Here is a 24872-nt window from a genome sequence, read left to right on the forward strand (position 1 = left end):
ACGATTTTGCTGTCTTTATAAGGAGTCGAACGCTAAATCGGACCAAGAGGGGCTGCATTGTTGAGCTCACAGATTCAGTGGTATCCCAAGTCTGTTCAACTGCCACACTCCCATGGCCCTTCTAGAGATCCTGCTCCCTCCACAGTGGCTGTCCACCAAGGACTCGAAATCCCGGGATGGCTAGAACCAGGGAAGTGCCCTGCCCTACAGCAATTCCCTGGCTTTCTCTGACGGGAGGCCAGCATTGGGAGCGACAGAAGCCCTGAGTAAGCAGAGAAACCTGTCTATACACAGCCGGGAACAGAGGCCCTGACCAAAGCAGAAACAAGAGACCACATGGCCCCAAAGAGACGAGTAAACAGCATCCTTCGCCCAGCTCCAGCCTTCCAGCAGCTCGGCTGTCCTTCGTTCCTGTGAACGCTGAGCCCTCACAAAGAAGCACCAGCCCTGCACTTCAACCATGCCACCGTCACTGGCAGACTCTTCCCACAGGAGCAGACTGGCCAAGTGAGTCTCACGGCGGCCACTGAGAAGCTCCAGGTTTCTATAACACCTTGTGTTTTGCATCTGGGAAGTCATTCGCTGTTCTGGGGACTAAGCTACGGTAAGCGTTCGACTCCATTGTTCTGCGCACTCTTCGCGATGGTGGGTGGGTGGGCAGGGAGTCCACGAGGGTCACTCAATCACTCACCACCAGGTAGGCCCGTGAAATTCCGGTCACGGCCTGGAAAACACACAGGAGCAGTCAGCTTGACACACGGGGGGGGGGGGGGTGGGCGCGCCAGAGACAAGGCCTAAATGGACTCCCCAGTCACTAACAACAACACCAAGTCAAAGGTAGCTTTGTGAAAGGTCCAAGTCAAAGGTAGCTTTGCAGCTCAGTAAACCAAGGCCCTAGGGGGTGACATAGTTTGCCTGAGAGCCGCACAGTGAGTGAGCTGTGGGGCCGGGATTTAAACTCGGCACTTGTTCCTGCAGTGCACTAACTGCCTACTCCAGAAAGCCTTCCAAGCTTATGCTAGTAGAAAAATTTCCCCCCACAGCACTCTGTAAAACGGATGTTTCAGGAAAACACCCGTTATCCTGCGGCATCTCGTGACCTCACGCACACCAGCCCTCCTGGGTAAGGAGAGCCCTCCAACCCCAGGGAGAAATGCAGGCCGGTGGCCATTACACTTCCACCGGCTCACATGCTTCCTAAGGCGGACAGTGAATAAAGCAGACCGAGGAAGGATGGTGCATCTGAATTATGGTGTGGTCAAAGAGTACTGAAAGGACCGCAGACTTCCAAAAGAACAAATTCACCTGTCCTGGAAGAAGGACAGCCCAAATGCTTCTGAGAGGCCAGGACCGCAAGACTGCTCCTCACATACTTTGGACATGTGGTGAGGTCGCACTGACTAGAGAAACAAATCCAGTGACATTCCTCTATTTTAAGAGCTTTATATCAAGAAATAACAGTATACTAGGAAAACATCCTCGTCCGGTCCAGATCAAGTGTGATCCTAGTCCACAAACCTGATCCTAGTCCATAAATCCCAAGCAATGATGCAAAATGACCTCCTGGCAGGTGGATACAAAGTCTGTGGATCCAGTGGTGGTGGGTGCATCTCCAAAGCTCTGGCAGGTCTCCGAGTGGCTCACCAGCAGGAAGGTGAAGGCGGGGTGGGGGCGTGGGGGGTTCCCAAGACCCTCCTTATGAGGAGGTCACGCCTATACAAGGAGGCACCACCAGGCTGTGACCTGATGGACAGGAGGTTAGCCTCCACCCCTCCACTTCCAGTTGACACAAAATTATTTAACTACCACGCACACGTTACCAGCCCCGAGAAAAAGACACCATGCTTGGTAAAGCAGAGGGACAGCGCAAACAGGAAGACACCCCCCTCGACAGGATGGGATGATACCGGGCTACAATAATCGGCTCACACGTAATGATTGTGAAGATGGCTCGAGGCTGGGCAGGGTCGCAACCTGTTGCAGATAGGGCCTCTATGGACCAACAGTCACGACACGGCCATCAGAACCGAGTTCCCCCTCAGCACTCAGCCCAGAGGACCAGGCAATCTCTGGGGCATTTTCTGTATTACCTGGTATACGAGTCAGTTCTGCTTCACAGGTGACCCGTCAGGGCAGGGCAGAACTGCCCTTGTGAGCTGCTGAAAGAGTCACTCTTCACAAAGAGTAGAAAGCTTAGTCTTGTTGCTGGTTTGAACTGCTGACCTTGCGGGTCTGCAGCCCAGCATGTAAGCACTGCACCACATAGCTAACTTCAACAACAGCAACACCCTGTTCTAACTTCTCCACTGGAAAAGTGATGACAGGATGTGCTTCTTTTCCCATGTTAGAAAGAACCTACATTTCCATTTTAGCAATAAACAGCTCACCCAAGAATAGGAACTTAATACAAAAGAATGACCAAAAAATGCTTCTCTGAACTCCTAAGTGGAAATGGGGGTCGAGCAGCCATCCTAAACCAAGCGGGAGAGGGTCAGAGCAGGGAAGGGCATGGAAGCTGTGGCCGGAGTCACGGCAGTGGAACCTGGCCACGGTCGTCTGGCACACCGAGGTCCACACAGATGCCTCCCTGAGCGCACCATCTGAACTGGACAGCAGTCCAGCTACAGGGTGTTTTCATGAGTGAGGAGAAAACAGTTCCTGACCCAGAGCGGGGGCCACACGCGCTGATGATGTCCCGCACGACAAGCCGACGGAAGTGCGATTTCCTCACAAGTGGCGGGTTCAGACCGGAAGGGCTCACAGAAGGAGCAAAGGTACGACGTTTCCTTCCCTGAAGACGTCCTACCACAAAGGAAGGAGGGCTCCGAAAGGGAGAAAAGTCTCTACACAGGCACGCCGCCATTTATTTTACATGAGCCACCTCAAGTGGGGTTCCCCCCAACAGTTTCATTGCCACATCATTCATATATCGTACAATTCAATAGTTCCATCCTATCAGGAAGAATTGTGCAATCATTACCACATCAATTTTAGAGCACCCCCCACACCCATGGCTAAATCGCCTTTAACATGAGTTTTGCAATCACAATCAGTTCTAGTGCTCCCTCCCCTCTCCTGCCTTCTTGTTTACTCCCCCAATCCCCTTTCCCTCCCTATCACCCATCCCCCACCCCTACACATCCCCTTATCAACCCTTGCACCAGTGATCACCATGCATCCACTCCTTCTGTGCTTTACAAACTGGGAATCCCAACAACAAAAAACAAAATCGAAGTATGGAGGTAAGGATAAAACGACAATAATGCAAAGAGAGAAATATAAATAATGAATAAAAAAGAAAACACACCCATCAACATTCAAAAAGCCAGGGAAGAAATTTCTATCATGGAACAAGGAAGAGATACTTGGACCCTGAGCAAATTCAGGTAGGGTCTAGGAGGTCAACTGGCCAAGTATGGAGTTTGAGCCAGCATAATCAAAATTACAATGGTCCCTGCTTGATAGTAAGGCTGTTTGAGACTCTTGCCTGTGGCGAGGGCGGGTCTGCCAGCAGCTCGGCCTGACTAGATACTCTGCAGACGGGTTTGGGGCTCCCACTACAAATTGGGTGTTCTTCATTTTAGCGCTGAGACTTTTCCCTTCACCATATTCATATTTTATAATTGTCATCTTTGGATCACACAAGCTGGTGTGTTTCTTCCGTGTGGACTTAGTTGATTCCTTGCTTACATGGTTTGGAAACAAGCCTTTAAGACCCCAGACTGTATCCTGATTATTAGCCAGGCACCATCTACTTTCTTCACACTTTGCTGTAGCACCCTTACCTTCAGCGATAATTTTCGTGAAGGTGAGAATCGAGCAGGGCCATGTTAGCAGAGCTCACTGTTCTTGAATTGGGGCTAGGGTTAAGTAGGAGCCCAGACTCCATCTGCTTGCCCATGGGGTCTGCAGTCTCAGGTTTACTTTGCCGGTCGTAATATGACAAAATCACAAACCTGTAAGATCAACTGCATCAATAGCAGCCATAAGCCAACCAGCAACCAACCAAACAGAACACACACACAGAAAAAAAAGACGGGTGGGGGGGAGCTCCAAGCAGGAAAGCAAAGACCCATATAAACAAAGACGTAGAACACTGTCAAACACCCCCCCTGGAGTATCAGTGGACTGCACTATTATCAGCAATGTTCCCAATGACCGGCACTCCAGACACTGTCGCTATGAGGAGAGTCTATACGAGCACAGTCCCCCTGAGTTTCTGCCCTACACAGTTCAAGCTCCCATTCGACTAGGCTCAGATGACTGGAAGTCTTGATGCTCATCGGCGACATATTATAAACTTCATTCAAACAAGAGCATTATCAAGCAGGGGACAGTGCTGCCTTCAGCACCTGGGAGTGAAGTGACAACCGCACCACGTGCACACTGAAAGCCAGCATCCCCCATAAAAATGTTACTGCCTTCACAAGGCCTGTTGGAAGTCAGCTCCTTGGTGTGCAGTGAAATCCCTTGGCGTGTCCAAGAAATCAACCTCTGCACTGACTCCTTAACCCTTTCGACATTCACAACATAGATCCTGTCCTTGGAATGCGGACGTGAGCCCCGCTTTTCCAACTGGTGCAAGCAAGAGGAGGCTCGACTCCACGTGAAGAAGTTCTTCCCCTTGGCAGGCTCCACTTCCTGCCTGGAACTGTGCTCTGCTGATACTTCAGTCTACAGACAAGAGATTTCAAAGCTCTCTGGGGTTGCAAAACCTTGTGAGATTGTTTAATGTTGTTACTTCCCTCCTGGCCAAGCCAACTGTGTGTGTTGGGGGTGGGCGGAGGGGGGAGGTCCACTAGGGTATCCGAAAAGGAATGTTGAAACTGTCCTGAGACTCCACTGCCATCTGATCTTAGCTTTCAGGTTGCTGCTGTGGACAGACCTAATGCAATGATTTGTCTCAAACAAGCTGTCTCTAACAGATTTTTAGAAGAAGCTTTAAGAGTCTTCAATGATAATTCTAAATACAGACGAGCAACATACATACTAATTAACCAAATCAAGGAAAAAGCATTTGAACTATCTAGAGTTATCTGTATGGAATTTTAGAAGTCAAGGTATGTTCTCCTTGGGTTTATATTCCAATTCCCATGGGACGGCGAAAGCAAACTTAAAGTGGCTGTGGTATGGGCAAAGGTTTCACGCCTGTAATGTACAAAGATGGCAAATCAATAGGAAATAAACACCCAAATAGAAAAAAATAAGCACCAATTCAGAGATTTTTTTGTTTGTTTTTAACAAGGAAAACGATCGCTCTCTCATCAGAGAAATGCAAAGTAAAACCGTGCACAATGTATAGCCTCACCTGTCAAACTGAGTCACCAGCACTCCAAAGAAGTCTTTCCCCTCCTGTAAAGACGGGCCGTCTCGGACCCCCGGGGCAGTTCCACCCGGTCCTACACAGCTGCCATGAGTAGGGATGGACAGGATGGCAGGGAGTTGTTTTTTTGGCTATCAGACTGAGCAAGTTTTGGGGGGTTTCCAAATTGTTATCAAGTTCAATGTTCCAACCAAACCCAATGCCTATGTGTGGATTCTAATCCACTGATCCTAAAGGAACTGTTCCAGGGTTTCTAAGGCCTTTAAGGAAGCAAACAGTCACCCGTGTTTCTTCTGGGGAGCAGCCAGTGAGCAGCCAAGTTGTTTACCACTGCACCACCAACCCTCCTCCAGCATCCACAAGGGTTCCCCCAGAGTCTGATGGAAATAAGCATAAACTGGTAGACTCTCTCTGGGAAATAACTTGCCAGTTTATCTTCAAGAGTCTACGCAAGCACGATGAAACATCCAAGGGATTTACCCCAAGGAGCACATCACGGATTTGGGCAAATCCGAGAAGACCATCCAACTGGGCCCCTGGGTAGCTTCTTTTGGCACATCCAGACAGCAGAGGCCCTCGGAACCCCACTAACTGCTTCACCAAATTGACCGCCGCACCTCTCTCCTCCTGTCAAACACTAGGGGCTTCTGGGGTGATCTCCGAGAGCTTGCCCTTTGTGCTGCGAGACATCCAAGGCTCCTGGCGTTCATTTCTAAACAGCTATTCATGACAGTTGCATTTGTTATCATTATATCACTTTAATGAAGTATTTTGGAGACTGACAGAGTAAGCACTAAAAGGATGATAAAGCTCGGTCCAAAAAAGATTTTTTTTTTTTTGGAATGCTTTAAAAAGCTTTGATAAAAGCAAACTGCTGAAAAATAAACTGCTGTTGGGAGTTGGCACAGGAAGGTAATCTGAAAGTCAGGGGGAGGACCCAGAAATAGATGACAGGTAGATAGATCAACGGACAGACAGATGTGCATGGACATACCCATACAATCTAAGAGGGTGCATTCATTGTCTTTAAATGCCTTTTAAGTTCTCCACCCACTGAAGAAATCAAAATCGGGTATTATGGGCACACGTATGCAAAAAACTCAAATAAGGAGACCCACTCTCACAGAAAAGAGCCTTCATTCCCACCCAAATGCATGCGTCTATCTGTTTGAACTGGAGGTGAAACGTCTAATCATGTGCCACCTTTCATAATGTCTCGCTTTAACTCACCTTTCCAACGAATGACCATGTGCATTTCCCCACCATGTCAAGTAAAAGAACATCTACGTACCATACTGAAAAAACGTAAACCAGCGCACTGCCATCGAGTCGATGCCCACTCAGAGTGACGCTGCAGGACAGGGTGGAACTGCCCGTGCGGGTTCCTGAGACCACAACTAAAGTCCCATCTCTCTCCCTCAGGTACATACAGCCATAGAAAATAACCCAGTAGGGGGAAAATAAACAATGATTTGACATGAGAAACACAAGAACTATTAAAGAAGCAGGGTGGAAATGAAATGCATAGCACACTTAAATCTGTGTAACAAATGTACGTATTATATAATGACCAATAAAAACTCTGCAGAAACACACTCCCTGTCAACAATTCCTCTCAGGCATGGGCCCGATGACTTTCATTTTCTGCTTTGTGTGTTCCTAGAGTTCCCAAATTTCCGAAAGCCAACACTCACGTTGCGATCAGCAGAAACATTGCCTGAATTTAGCCATTTCACCTTTCTGCCGTGGAAATGCACGGAGCACCAGGAAACGGCGGCGATGGGTCACTCGATTAAAAACAAAACCTCACGATGTGGGCTGAGACTAGACTGCAATCACACAGAGCAAATCTGGAAAGTCACCGAATCTCCATCACGGAATGAAATACTGAAGGTGGGCTCACGCAGACGCGTCACGGGGCCGGGCAGGGACATAGCAGGAGGCATCCAGAAAGGGAGTCAGGAGGCAGCGCTTAGGGGTGCGGGTGAGGCGGGAGCACTGCGGGAAAAGTCCGACTCTTCTTGATCTTACCCCCTTTCAAGTCTCTGATCTACAAGCACAGATTCCCTGTTCTTTCTTATTGTTTATCAAAGCCATCTATACGGTCTCGCTGTTAAAATCCTAGGTACTGTGACTTTCTCAATGGGCGAAGAGCACCCGGGTGTGCTCAAGGCCACTGCCGAGGTGAAGACACTGGGGATGCACCGTGCTTTCTTTGCACCAACCCAGAATTCCTTTTAGAAATGGGCTGGGGGTCCAGAGGATTTGGATGAACTGATGACTCGGGCGCGCAATCCCAACCAGACTCGGTAAACAGCAGCTACGCTCGCCTCAAAACGAGTCTTCCGGCCTGAGGAGAGCGAGCCCAAGGCTGTCCAGCATTCTCAGGCAATCCCCAAGGTAAAGTTGGGAGTCTGTGAGATTCTCGGCCAGTCACCCAGCCCACGCGGGCCGAGGAAGGCTTACGGCGGCACGTAACAACACTGCCTTCAGGGAAGCTTCCAGACCGACTGTCCGGCAGGCTGGGAAGGCAGGCGTAGCTGTGCAATTGCAAAAATTGGTCAATGAAAGGCCAATGGGTAAGCAGAACACTGCCCTCGAGGCTTGGACAGGTCACCAAAGGGAGCGGTCACCGGAGGAGGTCATGTTTGCTGCAGCGGAGGGCCAGCAAAGGCGAGCGAAAACCCTCGGCGAGATGGGCGACGTGGTGGCTCCAGCAACAGCGAACACTGCCCAGGGTTGTGCAGGTGGCAGAGGCCCAGGCAATGTCTGCACAGTCTCCACATGGGACTCATACTGAGCCAGAGCCAACTGGCCCGCGACGGACAACCACGCCACGCACACAGGCACAGGATTCATCCTCTCTGCTAGCCCATGATCTAAGAACTATCATTATTTCAGTCAGAAAATACTGGGGGGCCGGTGGGGGTGGGGGGAACCTCATATAATTTATCCCTTCACCACGCCCCAGAGCACTGGCTCTCTTCGTGGCCACCCCCCCCACCCCCAGGGAAGGGCCCCTATGTCATGGTGTGGCCCAGCCTTCCCACTGTCCCCATTCTCCCAGGAACCCCATTTCAACCTACTGCTCTGCAACCCTGGTGTGTTTGGGCGAGTTCTTTTCTCTAAGCAAAGCACAGAATCACAGTGCATGTGCCAAATAATGTAAAACTGCACTGCAAGTAAGGTACAGTTGTTTGAATGCTCTAGGAAAAATGCACACACACACACATATGGGGTAAGTCACCTACAGAGGATGTAAAAGTTGTAATATGTCCTAAGGGCTCTAGGCTTCGAAGCCCAAAGAAAAATTTCAAACTTTTATAATGAACAGGGAAGGTCTAATTTTAAATACCAAAAATATAAAGCTAAAAAAGACGGAGTTGGATGCATGAGGAGGAAATAAAAGAGTCAAGTAAAGAGGCCCTTTGTCTCTTTTGGGGTTTATACCAAAGTGTCCGTATACAACTCTGATTAACAACGCAGTGTCTCAGGGGCAACGCTTGTCATGAAGCTCTAAGTTTCTGCTTCGGGATGCTGTCAGAGCTCTCCAGTTTCATCCTCTCCAGGGGAAGAAAAAAATTTCAGCATGGCCCAGGAAACGCTTATGATTGCAGGGGAAAGCACAGCACATAGACCCCCCAGTACCCCAACCCCAATATTTAAACCTGAGCGGGCTAAATTTACTACCCTCCTTCCTTCTTGAGGGGACTCAAAAAGAAACATTGCATTAGAAGACTGAGTTAGCGTTTGTTCCCAGAACTCATTTCATCAAAGACTTGGGAGGAAATGGCTAGGTTATTGCTCTATGAGGTTGATTTCTTCAGCCCCGAATTTCATCATCCAGCTCTGTAAAATGATAGCCCGTATATATATTTTTAGATAAGCTCATTGGTGTTAAGCAAGGCCTCATTATATCCTAACTCCAAAGCTCAGCTTATATGATGTCTTTTCCTTTGGTCTTCAGACTCTCGGTCTTACCCCTCACATCAATCTCCCCACACATTCCCAGCATACAAACTGGCATGACAGAGCATGTGGTGGCAAACAGAGGCGCGAGCAATTAACTTCCAGAGGCCCTTGCGCCAGGTTTCACTCTTTCTTTAGGGCGGGGGGGAGGGGTCACGCTGTCCAAAGTCTCTGTCTACCACACAGCCCCCATCACCTAAGGACTCACTTCATCCTTCTCCCCACAACAGCGGCATCGCGGGCACAGGCCACCACCGCAGGTCTGCCGACTGCATCCATGCCCAACTGCACTCCGGCAACTCTTGGCAGTAGCACTGTGCTAATTAACTCTCTACTGCCTTTTTTATTTACAAACCTTCAGGATATTTGACCAGCTCAGAAAGACACAATAAGTCAAGCAAATACATGGAGAAGTCAATGAGGAAGAGAGAGGGAAGTAAGCGCTCACGTTAGGGTCCCGGGCATTTCTCGTGACCGTGCTAAGTGGGCGCATCTTTGCCAAGGGCCTATGGCAAGCCTGGCTTGCTCAGGAAACCCTGGAACCAAAGTTGAAGACACGGGTTCTAGCCATCCTCGGCCACTGCCAAGTGACCTTCAGAAAGTAATTTAACCTTTCTGGCCACTCTCTCTGATGTAATCCGCAGGCATGGCCCAACGGTCCCTTGCAGCTCTAATTCTAGAACTACAGCTGCCTTGGCGTTCCTTTATAATTACAGTTTTGCACATGCTGAGACTGCTATCAGTGGTCACAGATTAGAAAAAGAAACAATGGGGCTGGAGGAGGAACAATGCAACAGGATGAGTGCTTGCTGGCAGTCAGTCATTCTTTTGGGGCTTGTGTGTCTGTCTTTCTCCCTTCTCCCTTCCTCCTGGTGACTTCCAGGTTTCACTTCGCACAATTGCAATTTTGAGTACACAGAGTCCGCTTTTAATTAATTAGTGCTCCGCCAAGGCCTTAGTCTTGACCAACGCCCTCCCATCCTTTCGGGTGACAAGACTCCCTTGAGGAGCAGCTTGGCATCATCTATCAAGATGGATAAAGTCCGTGCCCTTTTGCCGGCTCAGCGTTTTCTCTGCAGGAATTCCTTAAAAAGTATTCCAAGAGTGGTCCTTGTGGCACCCTGTGTCACAGCAGAGGCCAAGGGGCCAGCACACATTCCCTTCGACAGGGACGTGCAGTCCTATCAGGAGGCTCCCCCCAGCCGACAAGGAGATGAAGAGTTTCCAGAGTTCTCGGAGGGACTTTACTAGGTGGTGTTTGCATGTGCAAAGCGAGGGGGCTTATTTCAGGTTGCCAGAATGCACCTCCCCCCCCCCCCCGTGGGGGTGGCATGACTGACATTCCTAAGGGTGGGCAAGCATCAAGACAGACTGTCCCCACAGCCAAGAAACATCTTGCCTAAAATCCCAACACCAATCCCAGTGAGAAACACTGTCCCACAATTTCTGCTATCCCACATCTCTGTGAGTCTCAGGGGTGGTTAGGCAGTGGGCGGGGGTTGGAGGTCTACTTTTACTCTTCATGTGTCTAGGCTTCTATATTGTTTGAATGTTCTATGCCTGTCTCCTCCCTCCATATATTGCCCAAAGAAACCACGGCGCCGAGTTGAATTTTTCTACTGCAAAAGTATGCCAATTTAATTTCTACAGGTGGGTTTTCCGATGTAAAATCAAAGACGGATACACCTGAGGGCAGAAACACCACCTGGCTTTTCTTTGCTTACCCAGTCAGACCCGGCTCAAGCTTCCCAAACAAAAGGGTACTTATGGGTTAGTCGCCCGCGCAGCCTCAACTTTTACCTACCACCCAAGATGCACCTTTTTTGTCTAGTCTAGTTAAGTCCCTGATGGTGCTAACCAGTCATACAATGACTTGGGGGGGGGACGGGGACAAAGAAAAGGGTATTTCTGAACTTCATAAGCAGGTCTTAAATAAATGACCTACCCAAACCTATTGTTCTGCTAGAGTTTAGAATACACTCAAAAATACAACTGCAATCAAAGGGGAGTGTATACTATTTTAGCTAAAAATCACCTAGAAATATGGCTTGAGTCTTTTAAACAAAAGAGCTTTGGTTCATTCTATCCCATTATCTTCAAAATTGCAATCTATCTATTTTAAAACAGAAATTTGAAATTTCATAATCTATGCTAGTGCTCATTCAAACGAACCCTGTAACTTTCAACCTTCTATCACCTTCACCTCCTACTTCTAGGTCTTCGGACACATGCCACTTCTTGCTGTCTCCATCCTCCAGAATTCAGCTAAACTGCCACATCGTTGCAGGCGACCCCCACCTGTTTTTCTCCTTCCGTACCCTGCTCATTTCGTGCAGGTCTCCGCTCACTTGAATGACGGCTTTCCCACTCGTTGTGTCCTACAAGCAGGGTTAGGCTACCCCCAACAGCCCCTGTATACCCCACACTGGACACACAGAGCCAAAACCAAACTAGGGGCCACGGAGTCAGCTCGGACCCATGGCCACCACCAGGCACCTCTAAGCAGCTCCCTGGCACCATAGCTCCATGGCTGTAACCTTTCGCAAATGGACTTTCTGGTGCACATCTGTCAAACGCCCAGTAAAGTCGACATACATGGGTGCACAAACAAAACATATGTGCTGCCATACTTTTTTATGTCATGCTGTACAGTTTGTAAAGAGTTGTTACGGCATTCACGCTTCAGCAGGAATAACTAAGATAGACAGGGCCGACTTTTTATGAGGAGAAAAACAAGCCTACCTGGCTCGCGTTAACATTGTACTGTGAAATTTAAAAAAAAAAGAAATAAAAACCCACTGCTATCGAGTCAATTCCAACTCATAGCTAAAACGTGTCTGAAAATTTAAAATTTAAAAAATCATTTTATTGGGGGCTCTTACAACTCATCACAATCTTATTATCCATTGTGTCAAGCACATTTGTACATTTGTTGCCATCATCATTTTCAAAACATTTTCTACTTGAGCCCTTAGTATCAGCTTCTCATTTTCCCCCTCCCTCCCTCACGAACCCTTGATAACTTATAAAAAAATTTTTTTTAATGTCATACACTGACCGGTTTCCCTTCACCCGCTTTTCTGTTGTCTGTCCTCCTGGGAGGGTAGTTATATGCAGATCACTGTGATCAGTTTCCCCCTTTCTCCTCCCACCTTCCCTTTCCCCTCCTGGAATGGCTATTCTCAATATTGGTCCTGAGGGGTTTATCTGTCCTGGATTCCCTGTGTTTCCAGCTCTTATCTGTACCCATGTACATACTCTGGTCTAATCAGATTTGTAAGGCAGAATTGGGGTAATGACAGTGGGGGGAAGAAAGCATTAAAGAACTACAAGAAAGTTGCATGTTTCCTCGTTGCTACACTGCATTCTGACTTGCTCATCTCCTCCCTGTGACCCTTCTGTAAGGGGATGTCCAATTGCCTACAAATGGGCTTTGAGTCTCCACCCCGCACTCCCCCTCATTCACATCGATATGATTTTTTGTTCTGGGTCTTTGATGCCTGATACCTGATCCCATCGACACCTCATGATCACACAGGTTGGTGTGCTTCTTCCAGGTGGACTCTGTTGTTTCTGAGGCTACTTCTTAATGGGCACAGAAAGGCCCCTCTTTCTCCAGCAGAGTGGCTGGTGGGTTTGAATTGCCAACCTTGTGATCAGCGGCCCAATGCTGACCCAGTAGAACCACCAAAAGTCCTTACAAAGGCGTCAAAGATGCACAAAAAGCTTGGCTTTCTGGGATTTTGTGTGGGTGTGCCTTTTTCCCAGAAGACTACGTGATACTATATGCCTTTTGATCAAGAAGACATAACCAAGAAGTAGCCATCTTAAAAAAAAAAAAATCTTTCAAATCGCTTTGAGGAAACACTCCCAATATGACCCAAATTCTCCCTTGTTCAAAGTAGAACTGGTCCCACGGCTGGATTTCGCACCTACTCCCTAAAGGGGTCAAATGGTCTGTGCTCCACTGCACATGTAGAGGTGGGTGGTCTGACGACACGCGGAGGTGCTGCAGAAGAACACTCTGGCAAACCTACCAGCCAGGGACACTCCGAGGGGCAGGTCTACTCTGTAACACATGGGGTTGCCGAGGCCGGAATGCCTCAAAAGCAGCGGGTTTGGCTTTCTGCTTTTCTCTCTCCACTCTGCTTAAAAGCCAAACTTGTGCACTCAGCCTTGCTGCTCCCACAGTAAGCTGACCCTCCATTTAAAACTCACCAACACTTCCCACCTCTTTCATCACCTACTACTCAGTGATACAAAATCCTGGATCCTCTACAATCGCTGAAGACAAATGGGTGCATAAGCAAATGTGTTGAAGAAAGCTGATGGTGCCCGGCTATCAAAAGAGATAGCGCCTGGGGTCTTAAAGACTTGAGGTAAACAAGCGGTCATCTAGCTCAGAAGCAACAAAGCCCACATGGAAGAACACACCAGCCTGTGCAATCACAAGGTGTCGAAGGGATCAGGTATCAGGCATCATCAGAACAAAAAAATCTTAGCATAGGGAATGCAGGGGGAAGTGCAGAGTGGAGACGCAAAGTCCATTTGTCGGCCACTGGAGATCCCCTTGCAGAGGGGTCTAGGGGAGGAGATGAGTCAGTCAGGGTGCAATATAGCACCAATGAATAATACAGCTTTCCTCTAGTTCCTAAATGCTTCCTCCCCCCACCCCCCACTATCATGATCCAAATTCTCCCTTGCAAGTCTGGATAGAGCAGAGGATGTACACTGGTGCAGATAGGAGCTGGAGGCACAGGGAATCTAGGGCGGATGATCCCTTCAGGACCAGGGGTATGAGGGGCGATACTGGGAGGGTAGAGGGAGAGTGGGTTGGAAAGAGGGAACCGATTACAAGGATCTACCATGTGACCTCCTCCCTGGGGGACGGACAACAGAAAAGGGGTGATGGGAGACGTCGGATGGGGCAAGATATGACAAAATAATAATCTATAAATTATCAAGGGCTCATGAGGGAGGGGGGAGCGGGGCGGGAGGGGGTAAAAAGAGGACCTGATGCAAAGGGCTTAAGTGGAGAGCAAATATTTTGAAAATGATGAGGGCAAAGAATGTATAGATGTGCTTTACACAACTGATGTATGTATGGATTGTATAAAAGTTGTATAAGCCCCTAATAAAATTTTTGGAAAAAAAATCCTGGATCCTCATCCTCAATCGACTGCCGGGCCTCTCCCTCCTATGGAGCCATTTTCCCCGCTAGGAGCCTTCCCCCAAACTGCCAATCTTCTCTAATTCTCCGAGCTTGGCAACCACGGTTGATGTCGTCACTCAAGTCAGAAAGCTTCCAAGTCATTTTTCCCTCATCCTTTTCACCGAAACCTGTCCAATCTCCCACCCTACCCACCGCACCTCAAGTGCACACTGTTCCGCCTTGACCCACAAAAAGAGAAACCAAATCCCTTCCCATCAAGTTGTTTCCAAGTCCTAACGACCCCACCTGTTTTAGGGTACAGTTGTGCTCCACAGGGTTTAAAATGCCTGCAACCTTTCAGGAGTAGATCGCCAGGTCTTCCTGAGGCACCTCCGGGTGACGTTCAAGGCACCAACCATTTGCTTTGTAGCTGACTGCTGCACTGACCCGCCTACTCATTTTGACGACCAGAGCCTTAACCCAGGGCCTGCTCTGCTCCGCAGGCCTTGCACAGCCTCCCTCTTCTCTCCACTGGCACTCCACTAGAGCCCCTTAGAGCTCGGCAAAGCTTCAGCGGGAAGACACAGTGCCCTCGTCTCCAGCCCCACCCCACGGCAGCCAGAGCAACTCTGCTCCCACCTCTTGTTAGACTCTCCTCTGGTGGCAGTGGGGGAAGCACATGGACGGCTAGCCATGAGGTCGGTGGTTCACACCCGCCAGCCGTTCCTGGGAAGAAAGGCGATGGTCTACTCCCATGAAAATGGACAGTCTTGGAAACCTGAGGAGGCTTGCTACCAGTGGGAATCGATTCGATGGCAGTAGGGTTGATTTAGTGTGTGGGCCACTACTTGTTTTTTTTAAAGATTATCTACTGCTCTATCTACCCTTCCAACATGTGCTGCCCGAGTCATGCTCCTCAAGCTCAAATGTCACAACCCCACTGAAAAAAGAGAGGAGGGGGAAAAAATAGAATAAAGGCCAAATTCCTTTCCTTGGCCACAATCTGCAACTCTAGCCTGACCTCCTACTATACCCCTCAGGAAACCTGGGTTCCAGGCACACTGGGCTTCCTAACATTGCTAGAAAGATGGTTGCCTGTCAATAATATCCCAACAATCCTAATCATAATACTTCCTCCCGACACTGCCATGGGGAATCCCAAGCAAGCTAAGGAAGCTAGCAGACCACCCCCAGCCCCTTCCCAGTTAGTCCCCACGCTGCTGGCTGACAAGGCGCTCTGCGGGTGCTACTGGCCTGGCAGTGATCAACGCAGGACACGAGTCTGTTTGTGCTTCTCTCCCTACAGTTAGGGAATGAAGGCCCTGCCGCCTCGTCCCATCCCTCAGACCTGGGCACGCGGGAGGTCCAAATTAAATAAATGCAGCATCAGCGAGGGCCTCAAAACCCACGCGCCTCTCCTTCTCCTCCAGTTTTTTAAATCACAACACCAAAGAAAATAAACTCGGCTCCCAGAAACCATAAAATACAGAGAAATGACTAACAGCAAAGGGATTCAGGACCTGCTGCTGCAAACGTAGAGGATGTAACTCACCTCATGGTACAGAGTAATTTTACTCCATGCCCTGCATTGGGGGGGGGCATATAAGAATATAGGACATGACCCCTGACGGGAGGCCTGGTGGCGTAGTGGTTACACCTTGGGCTACTAACCACAAGGTCGACAGTTCAAATCCACCAGTCCCTCCGCAGGAGAACGAAGAGGCCTGGTACTCTGGTAACCTTATAGCCTCAGAAATCGAGTCTGTTCCACCTTGTCCTAGAGGAGTCAGAATGCACTCAGTGGCAGTGAATTGGTTTTTGGTTTGGTGACAAGTACAGTGACTAGTACACTTAGAAACGATACGTATCATCTGACATAACAAGATTAGGACTTTAAAAAACAACCAAAAAAGGGTCCAAGTGCTCATGTACATGTCTTCTCAACTAAATTAAACCCTAAGTGCTTGAAGCCAGGCATCCTGTCTAACATGAGGGAATATATAAGTGAGTCTGAAGTTTAGAGAACGTGCGGTGTATTCTACAAAACCTTTTCTTTTTTCTGGTCATTCTTAATGGCCTCTAAACTGATAGGCAATTAAAAAAGAAGTGCTCTGTGGCTGAGTTCCGACTCACAGACCCTATCGGGCAGAGTAGCACTACCCCATGGGTCTGCGGCTGGGGATCTTCACAGAAAGCAGAGCGCCACACCTCTCTCCCAGCGAGCAGCTGCTGGGTTCAAATTGCCAACCTTCCGGCTGCCAGAGCACTTAACCACTGAGCCACCAGCGTTTCTTTTGTGAAAAGGCGTAAGATCCATTATGTGGTTCTGGAGATAGGAATGCATTTTACTGCATGCATATAGCTGTGTCCCAGACAGAGGCAGTTTATGTCTGAGCTGCACTTCCAACAATGAAAATAAAATAAGTAAATAAACAGCTCCTCCTTACAACACCTTCAATGAAGAAGTAAGGAAGATGACCTGGTGTGTGAGTAAATTTAATGGATATCACACAGCGCAGTAAAGAAGTGCAGAACCAAGAAAATAAATGTTTTTCAGACCTAAAAGCTCGCTTCTTAAAACAAGCCAGGAAGGGCATCCAGAAGACGATTCTACAGTTTCAGGATGAACACCACAAGAGCTAAACCAACCTGCACTTTTCAGCACATCTCAATAATCATGAAAGTTCCCCACGCTCCTCTCCCCCAGGAGGAAAAGTGACGGCTCAACATTTAGCTTCCCGCTTCCTGCACAAAACACCTACTGGCCTGCAGTGCTTATGACCTAAGATTGGGGTCATTCTGTACTCCAAGTAAGACCTCAGTGAGTTACAACCCTTCTCTGCTACACGTCAGAAGAAGGGTCTGAAGTCAACAACTGCTGAGCCCCCACCATAGGCTACATATTGCTTATGTTCCACCTTCTTTAGATAAGGACGGGGCTTTTTAAGAAACATATTCAAAATTATCCATTGCACAATCTGAAAAGATGAAGAAAATGTTGAAAGTGGCCACCATTCAGCCTTCCTAAGCATTTACCACCAGGCATTCAAGGTTATAGAAAACACAGCGCGGACAAGCAAGTCACACATTTCCACAAAGGCTCTTAAAATTTAGATTTCTTTGTTGTTGTTTTTTATCTAGAAGTTTCAACAGCTCTAGAAGTTTAAAAATAAACACTACCATAGTTTATGTGTTGTTGTTCTGAAATAAAGTCAGAATACTGCTAAGAATTCAGGGCTGCCTAATTTTCTCGTCATTAAAACTAAGTCAACATTCGTTTGTAACATGAATGGAATATACTTACATCTTTTGCCATGTTACCAGATCCGTGAAATCAATTCTCTAACTGTTCGCCCTCCAGAGAAGAAACAATGATTTTTCTGGCAAGAAGGAAGAAAAAAAGAAATGAGTAAGCATGAAAAAAGTTAATAATAATATGTCACATCTTAAGGAAAACAATTTTCCCCACCACCACTCCGCTCCGACTCTGCTTCCAGGGTACAAGAACCTTCCTTCCCAAATGCACACACGTAGTCCCTGAGAGTGGCACCGGCAGAAACAATTCCTATCCTTAGGACTTTGAAAGTCCTTTCAGCAAATGAAAAATACATTTTGTATTTGGTAAAACGGACGATAAACCACCAAAATATAAAAATTCCACTACCTAAAATCCTCCCTACAGCACCCCAACTTTCCACCCATGCAAAGACATAATGGCTAAGGATAACCCCTTCACATACATGGCGGTTAGTCACGTCGCTAAAGCACAATCACAATTACACTCATGGGTACATCCATCTCATGTACAGCTCTACACCCGGGCACAAATACACATGCCCGATCCCACGCATCCACCTAAGCGGAGTGTAACTGGCTTTATGTCTCAGCACAGGCACACAGGCACGCAGGGGCAGTCGTCCCAAAAGAACTTTGAGGGGCTTCCTCCGCTGTGATTAGTCTCTCCAGCTCCGGGGTCCAAGTCGGCGGGAGACCGGGAACTCTGACAGGTGAGCCTCACCCTCGGCAGTCCGGAGTCGAGAACTGCTCGGGGCACCCCTGCCCAGCCCCCACGCCCCCAGCCCGCCCGGTCCCGGCTCCGTCGGACCTGTCACTAGGCCTCAGGAGCCGCCTCCACCGAAAGCAGCCTCCCTTCCCCCGCCCGCCACCGGAACCGGCAGTTCTGGGCCCGGAGCTCCCGAAAGGACCAGATCCGAGGAGGGGTCAGCCCCTCCCCGTCCCCTCCCGAAGGCGCTCGCTGCAGGCCGGAGCGGACCGTGCAGCCGCCGGGCCCTGAGCGCGGGCGGCGCGCTCGGGCCCGGGACGCAGCCGCCGGCAGCTCTGCAGCCCCGCCGCCCGCCGCCGGGTGCACCACGGGGCAACAGGCGCCCCCCAGCCCCTCCCCGGGCCCCGAACCCCCAAGGTGGCCGAGGGGCGCGCGACGATGCTCCTCCAGGGCCCGGCGGGCCTAGCTCCGGCCCAGCTGCCCGGCCTGCCCCCCACCAGGGGACCCCCCAGCACGGGTCCCGAGCCCCCTCCTCACCGCCCAGGCAGCAAGCAGTCCCGCAAGACCCCGCTCCCCACGCTCAGGCCCTCTCCCGCCCAATCGCGTCTGCCACCCCTCCCGCACCCACCCCCCATCCCACATCCTACAGCCCAGGTCCAGTCACCTGGAGAGCGCCTCCTGCCCCCGGCCGCCCACCCCCCACCCGCCCACCCGAGGCGGCGAGCCCCGCAGCCCACCACTAACTGCAGCGGCTACAATGAGGCGCGGCAGCGGCGGCGGCGCGGGGGTGCGGGGTGGGGGAAGGCTTCCCGACTGCACATGTGCAACGCACACAGAGCACACCAGGAAAGAGCCCCAAGGAGACACTGAGCCGTGCGCGCGGCGCCCACACGCAGGCGAGGCGAGGCGGGGGCAGGGCCAAGGGGCCGGCCTGCCGCGGACCAGTCCGGCCGGGGCAGCCCCTCCGCCGCCGTTGGCCCGCCCCCTGCGCAAGGCGGCCGCCCGACCCCGGCCCGCCCCGAGCCAGCCGCCTCTCCAACCCCGCGTCCGCGCACTCGCCCCCCCCCCCCGCCCCGGGTGCCCCCTCCCTCCAGGACCAGCTGCTCGCCCTGCCCTCCGCCCCATCCCCCAGCTCCATCCTCCCGCGATGCCAGCGGCGGCTCCGCGTCCTCCCCCAGCTCCATCCTCCCGGGGTTCCCGCCCCAGGGCATCCTCCTCCACGCCCGCAGCCCCGGCGGCGGCCCCGGGCCCGCGCGCACCCGCCGGCGGTCTGCAGCGTGGCGGGGGCCGGCGCGCCACACCTGGCTCTGCGGCCGGCGCCCGCGCGGGCTGGGGGTGGAGGTGCGGGGGGCCCCGGCTCAGGGCCCCACGGCCCCGGCCCCGCACTCACGCGAGGAAGGCGGGGGGTGGGGAGTCCCGGCCGCGCCGGCCCGACCGCGCTGCACCCGCGCTCCGCTCCCGCGCCACTCGGTGGGCCCAGGAGCAGCGGCACCGGGGGAAAAAAAATTGAAACTTACACTTTGTACCGGGAGCGTCGAGCAGGCGTGACGTGCCGGCAGCGCGGTGACGTGCGGCCACGAGCGGCCCCATAGAGACTGGCCCAAAGTGTCAGTTTCACCCCCGCGCGCTCCGCCTCAGGGAGCTCGGCGCGCCTGCGCGCCGTTTTCGCGCCTTTGGCTCCCTCCCTCCCTCCGCGCCTCCTCCCGCCAGCTCGGCTCCGCCCCCGCCCGGCGCCGGGGACAGGGGCGCAGAGCGTGTGCGCGCGCCCCGGAGGGAGGGAAGCCCGGCCGCGACCGTGTGCCGCCGCTCGCCGGCGGGCAGGAGGGCGCGCGGCGCGGAAGCGGCTGCCGACCCGGGCGTGCGCGCCCCGCCGGGAACTGCGCGTCCGGCCAGCCGCCTCGGTGCGGCTCGGAGCCGGCAGACGCCCGGCCGGGTCACTGCGCCTGTCCGCGCCCACGCCCAACCTTAACCCAAATTCCAAACAATTCCAGGCATCCTTCGGTGCCAGCCGGGGAGGCATCCCGGAAGTGAGTTCCGGAGGGAAAAACCGGGCAACCCAGTTTGATGGGACTGCAGGAAGGGCTTCATCGCTAGTTTGGAGACTTAACCACAACCTCAATCACACCACCGCTCAAGCCTCGGACGGGATTCGACCGTGGAAGGCCAGCTACACAACGGAGCGTTGACTGATGTATGGGGTCCAAAGTGCAGCGCTACATCAGGCTGCAGTGTCCAAGCCCTACCCGCCGCCCGCCCTCTCTGCCGCCTCGTGCAGTGCATAATTAACGTTTGCAAAGTACTTTGAGGTGCACAGACCAAAGGCGCTCGCTATGTGCAACATGTTATTATTACATTACACCCCCACTTAGCATGATTTCACAATTTAACTACTTTTATGCTGATTACGCCCACTTCTGCTTTTCTAGTAATGCCTTGACCCCTTAAATCTCTGTTCACTTGTTTTAGAATGTTCGCAATTTAATTAACATAGGCTTCTTTGAAGACAAGCTAATAGCAGAAATCTTCATATTCTGCTTGTAGGTGAACACACAATGGGTGTTTAAAGAAACCTTGGAGGAGTTGAATAAAAGATGATTGGAAGGCAAATCCTGCCAATCACTGTGACATGCATACAATTCTTCATCCCGTGGAAGGTTTCCATGGTTTCAGAACCAATTGTCCTCTAGTTTGTCCTCAGGTCATTTTCCTAGCTCCATTTCTTATCTTTCATATATATATATGTATGTATATAAATATACATATATTTTTTAAACTCAATTTGGATATCCAACCTTAAATGAAGCTCTTTTGCGAGCTTCTCGGTGTGGACATCCCAGCAGCAAACCTCACCCTGAAAGCAGGGAGGCACAAAGTTAAAATCATACTAGGCAACCTCACACCGCTTCCCTACAAATCCAAGATTCAGATAATTCCGTCATGGTTACAGATGATGGTGTTATTGTTAGTTGCCATTCTGACCGATGACAGCTCCATATGTTGTGAGAAGACAACTGTGTTCCACAGGGTTTTCAGGTGGCCCAGTTGTACATAGCAGATCACCAAACCATTCTTCCAAAGCACCTCGGAGTGAGCTTGTCCCTCCAGCTTTTCTGAACACAGTTGAGCAGAGTTCACCTTTTGCACCCCCCAGGGGCTCCTACTTGAATTAATTTCGGCATAAAAATTATTGTAGCAAAATATTCTGAACTTGCAGGCCATCCATGCTTGTTGATAGCTCACTTAGGTTCTAGCTCTTGTGGAAAGGGGGGTAAAATTTCTATCCCACAGAAAGCTTCCATTTCTGTGTTAACAAAAGACAGCGCATAATTCTTGCTCAATTTTTGCATGGGAAAATGAAAGGATGAGTGGGGGGCAGGGTGTGTATGGAGAACCCCACATATATTGAGGGTTTAACAGGATATTGTTGCTGATTTCATTTCTTGAAATAATCTCTGTAAGTATACATAGTATGTTTCTGACTTAATTTTTTTAAAATCCTTCCAAATTTTTTATCCCTCAAACCTGAGTAGCTTTAAAAAAAAAAGCAAAAGTAAAATTGAAATGGATTTGGAGTCACTAGTGACAAATAAGTTTCCCTCAAACAAACAAAAACAGAAATTAAACAAAAATTTTGGCCACTTCCTTCACTTTACAACTTTGGATCCGAGGTGTGAGGGGGCAGCTCCAATCCCAACTAGGTGGACACCTGCTCCTTCCCCCCAGAAGGATTTATTTCAGAGGACAGCACTGAAGCTGCAGCTCAGGAAGAGGGATGTGACTGATGAGAGCACACGGGAGCAAATAAAGGGAGAGGAAGAGAGAGTGGAGCACATCCTGGCCCACCGAGCCTTAAGGACGATATTCCTGCTCAGAGCAGCCAATCCACAGAGAAGACCACATGGCTGGCCCCACTATGAGACACGACATCCCTCACTGACCCATAGCCCTACAGGGGACAACACTGGAGACACAGTATGGGAATTGCACACTATCGCATCCCACCACACAGAGGCAAAACACTAAGGGCATACAACAGAACAGCAAGGGGAACAGAGCAATGAAGTCCCAGGGAATACCAAAAATAGACTTTGGGGCCAGGGCTTGGCACCCCATCAGACTCAACCGGAAAAACTCCTAAAAGTCAAGAAACAGTCCTTGAACTAACTACAGATTTTTTTGTTTGTTTGTTTGTCATTGGCTTTTTGTTGTTGTTATTGTTTTGGTTTTGTTGCTTTGTTTTGCTCTGTCTTGTTTTTGTTCATATTATTATCTCCGCAGGTCTGTCTAAATAAGATAGGCTGGATGAACAATCTGGAGGAGAAAACAACGGGACCAACGGTTGGGGGGAGTACATAGGAGATGGGGAGGTGGGGGAAAGGAAGTGGTGTTAACAAACCCAGGGATAAGGGAACAACAAGTGATCCAAATCACTGGTGAGGAAGGTGTAGGTAGCCTGGTAGGGCATGATCAAGGGTAATGTAACCAAGAGGAATTACTGAAACCCAAATGAAGACTGAGCATGATAGTGGGAAAGGAGGAAAGTAAAAGGAAATAAAGGAAAGAGCTGGGTGGCAAAGGGCATTTATAGAGGTCTAAATACAGGCATGTACATATGTAAATATATTTATATATGAGGATGGGGAAATAGATCTATGTGCATATATTTATAGGTTTAGTGTTAAGGTAGCAGATGAACATTGGGCCTCCACTCAAGTACTTGCTCAATGCAAGAATACTTTGTTCTATTAAATTGGCATTCCATGATGCTCACCTTCCCGACATGATCCTTGAAGACAAATGGGTACATAAGCATATGTGGTGAAGAAAGCTGATGGTGCCTGGCTATCGAAAGATATACTGTCTAGGATCTTAAAGGCTTGAAGGTAAACAAGTGGTCATCTAGCTCAGAAGCAACAAAGCCCACATGGAAGAAGCAAACCAGTCTGTGTGATCACGAGGTGTCAAAGGGATCAGTTATCAAGCATCAAAGAACAAAAAATCATATCATCATGAATGAGGGGGAGTGCAGACTGGGGACCCAAAGCCCATCTGTAGACAACTGGATATCCTCTTACAGAAGTGTCGCAGGGAGGAGACGAGCCAGTCAAGGTGCAGTGTAGCAATGATGAAACATGCAACTTTCCTCTAGTTCCTAAATGCTTCCTCCCCACCCACTATCATGATCCCAATTCTACCTTACAAATCTGGCTAGACCAGAGGATGTACACTGGTATAGATAGGAACTGGAAACACAAGGAATCCAGGACAGATGATCCCTTCAGAACCAGTGCCTAGAGTGGCGATACCGGGAGGGTGGAGGGAGGGTAGGGTGGAAAGGGGAAACTGATTGCAAGGATCTACATATAACCTCTTCCCTCGTGGATAGACAACAGAAAAGTGGGTGCAGGGAGATGTCAGACAGTGTAAGATATGACAAAATAATAATTTATAAATTATCAAGGGTTCATGAGGGAGGCGGGGAAGGGGGTAAAATGAGCAGCTGATGCCAAGGGCTTAGGTGGAGAGCAAATGTTTTGAGAATGATGAGGGCAACAAATGTACAAATATGCTTTACACAATTGATGTATGTATGGATTGTGATAAGAGTTGTATGAGCCCCCAATAAAATGATTTTTAAAAAAACAAACTTTGGATCCAATTGCTATGATGTAGTCTAAGAACCTCCTCCTCGCCCCTAAAACTCAGTTGCTGTTATGTTATTTTCCATTCATGGCAACCCCCTGTGCTTTAGAGTAAAACGGTGCTCTGTATGGTTATCTCTGACTGCGTTTTCAGAAGTGTATCACAAAACACTCCTTTTGAACTCGAATGTCCAACCTTCAGTTACCAGCAGAGTATATAATCACGTGTGCTACCAAGGTAGAGCAGGCCCGTAACACCCAGTATTTCTCTAATACTTCACATTCAGCATGGATCTTAAGTGTACATTAATTAGTAAACATATTGACGTGATTCATATCACAATGGCTGCCATTCAGCTCTACATTGTTTGGGCCAGATATTGACTTGTATATGGGCATGAGATTTGCCATAATGAGTCAGGATACTACAGGGAAATGGTTCTACTCTGTGTTTCATTAAAAGAAAGTCATCATTAATCGGCATGACATAGTTCACAGAGACAATGTTGTATTTTCAACTTTGGTTAGTCATGACTGGGGTCTTAAAATCTTGTGAGCAGCCAACTAAAGTGTAATGATGATTGATCTCTCCCCATCTGGCACAGAGAAGAGCAGAAAATTTCAAAGGGCAGCTAGAGCAGCCAAAGCCAAGTATTTCATGAAAAGCACAAGACTTAGAGTTAGAAATCCAAAAAGGAAGAAAATGTTCAACATAGCTGAAACTGAAAGAACTAAGTGGGGAAAATGCAAACCTCAAGTTGCAATATCGAAAGATTCTATGGG

General features: G+C 49.7%; 1 protein-coding gene across 3 annotated transcripts in view; it reads right to left on the bottom strand.

The window, feature by feature from the left end:
- Window positions 1–20118, bottom strand: part of TFDP1 (transcription factor Dp-1) — a 107459-nt gene extending 87341 nt beyond the window's left edge. Inside the window, exons 1-2 of one of the 3 annotated variants that reach the window (XM_075563386.1) lie at window positions 19965–20118; window positions 17749–17824 (exon numbers count right to left, since the gene is read on the bottom strand). In XM_075563386.1, the coding sequence (XP_075419501.1) occupies window positions 17749–17760 (12 nt within the window). In that variant the 5' untranslated portion in view covers window positions 17761–17824; window positions 19965–20118. Of the gene's footprint in view, window positions 1–17748; window positions 17825–19184; window positions 19331–19837; window positions 19944–19964 lie in introns of those variants that run through there. The other 2 variants (XM_075563389.1, XM_075563387.1) reach the window with 2 other exon arrangements.
- Window positions 20119–24872: the final 4754 nt, after the last annotated feature.

The sequence above is a fragment of the Tenrec ecaudatus genome, chromosome 11 (genome assembly GCF_050624435.1).
Source record: "Tenrec ecaudatus isolate mTenEca1 chromosome 11, mTenEca1.hap1, whole genome shotgun sequence".
Lineage (NCBI taxonomy): Eukaryota > Metazoa > Chordata > Mammalia > Afrosoricida > Tenrecidae > Tenrec > Tenrec ecaudatus.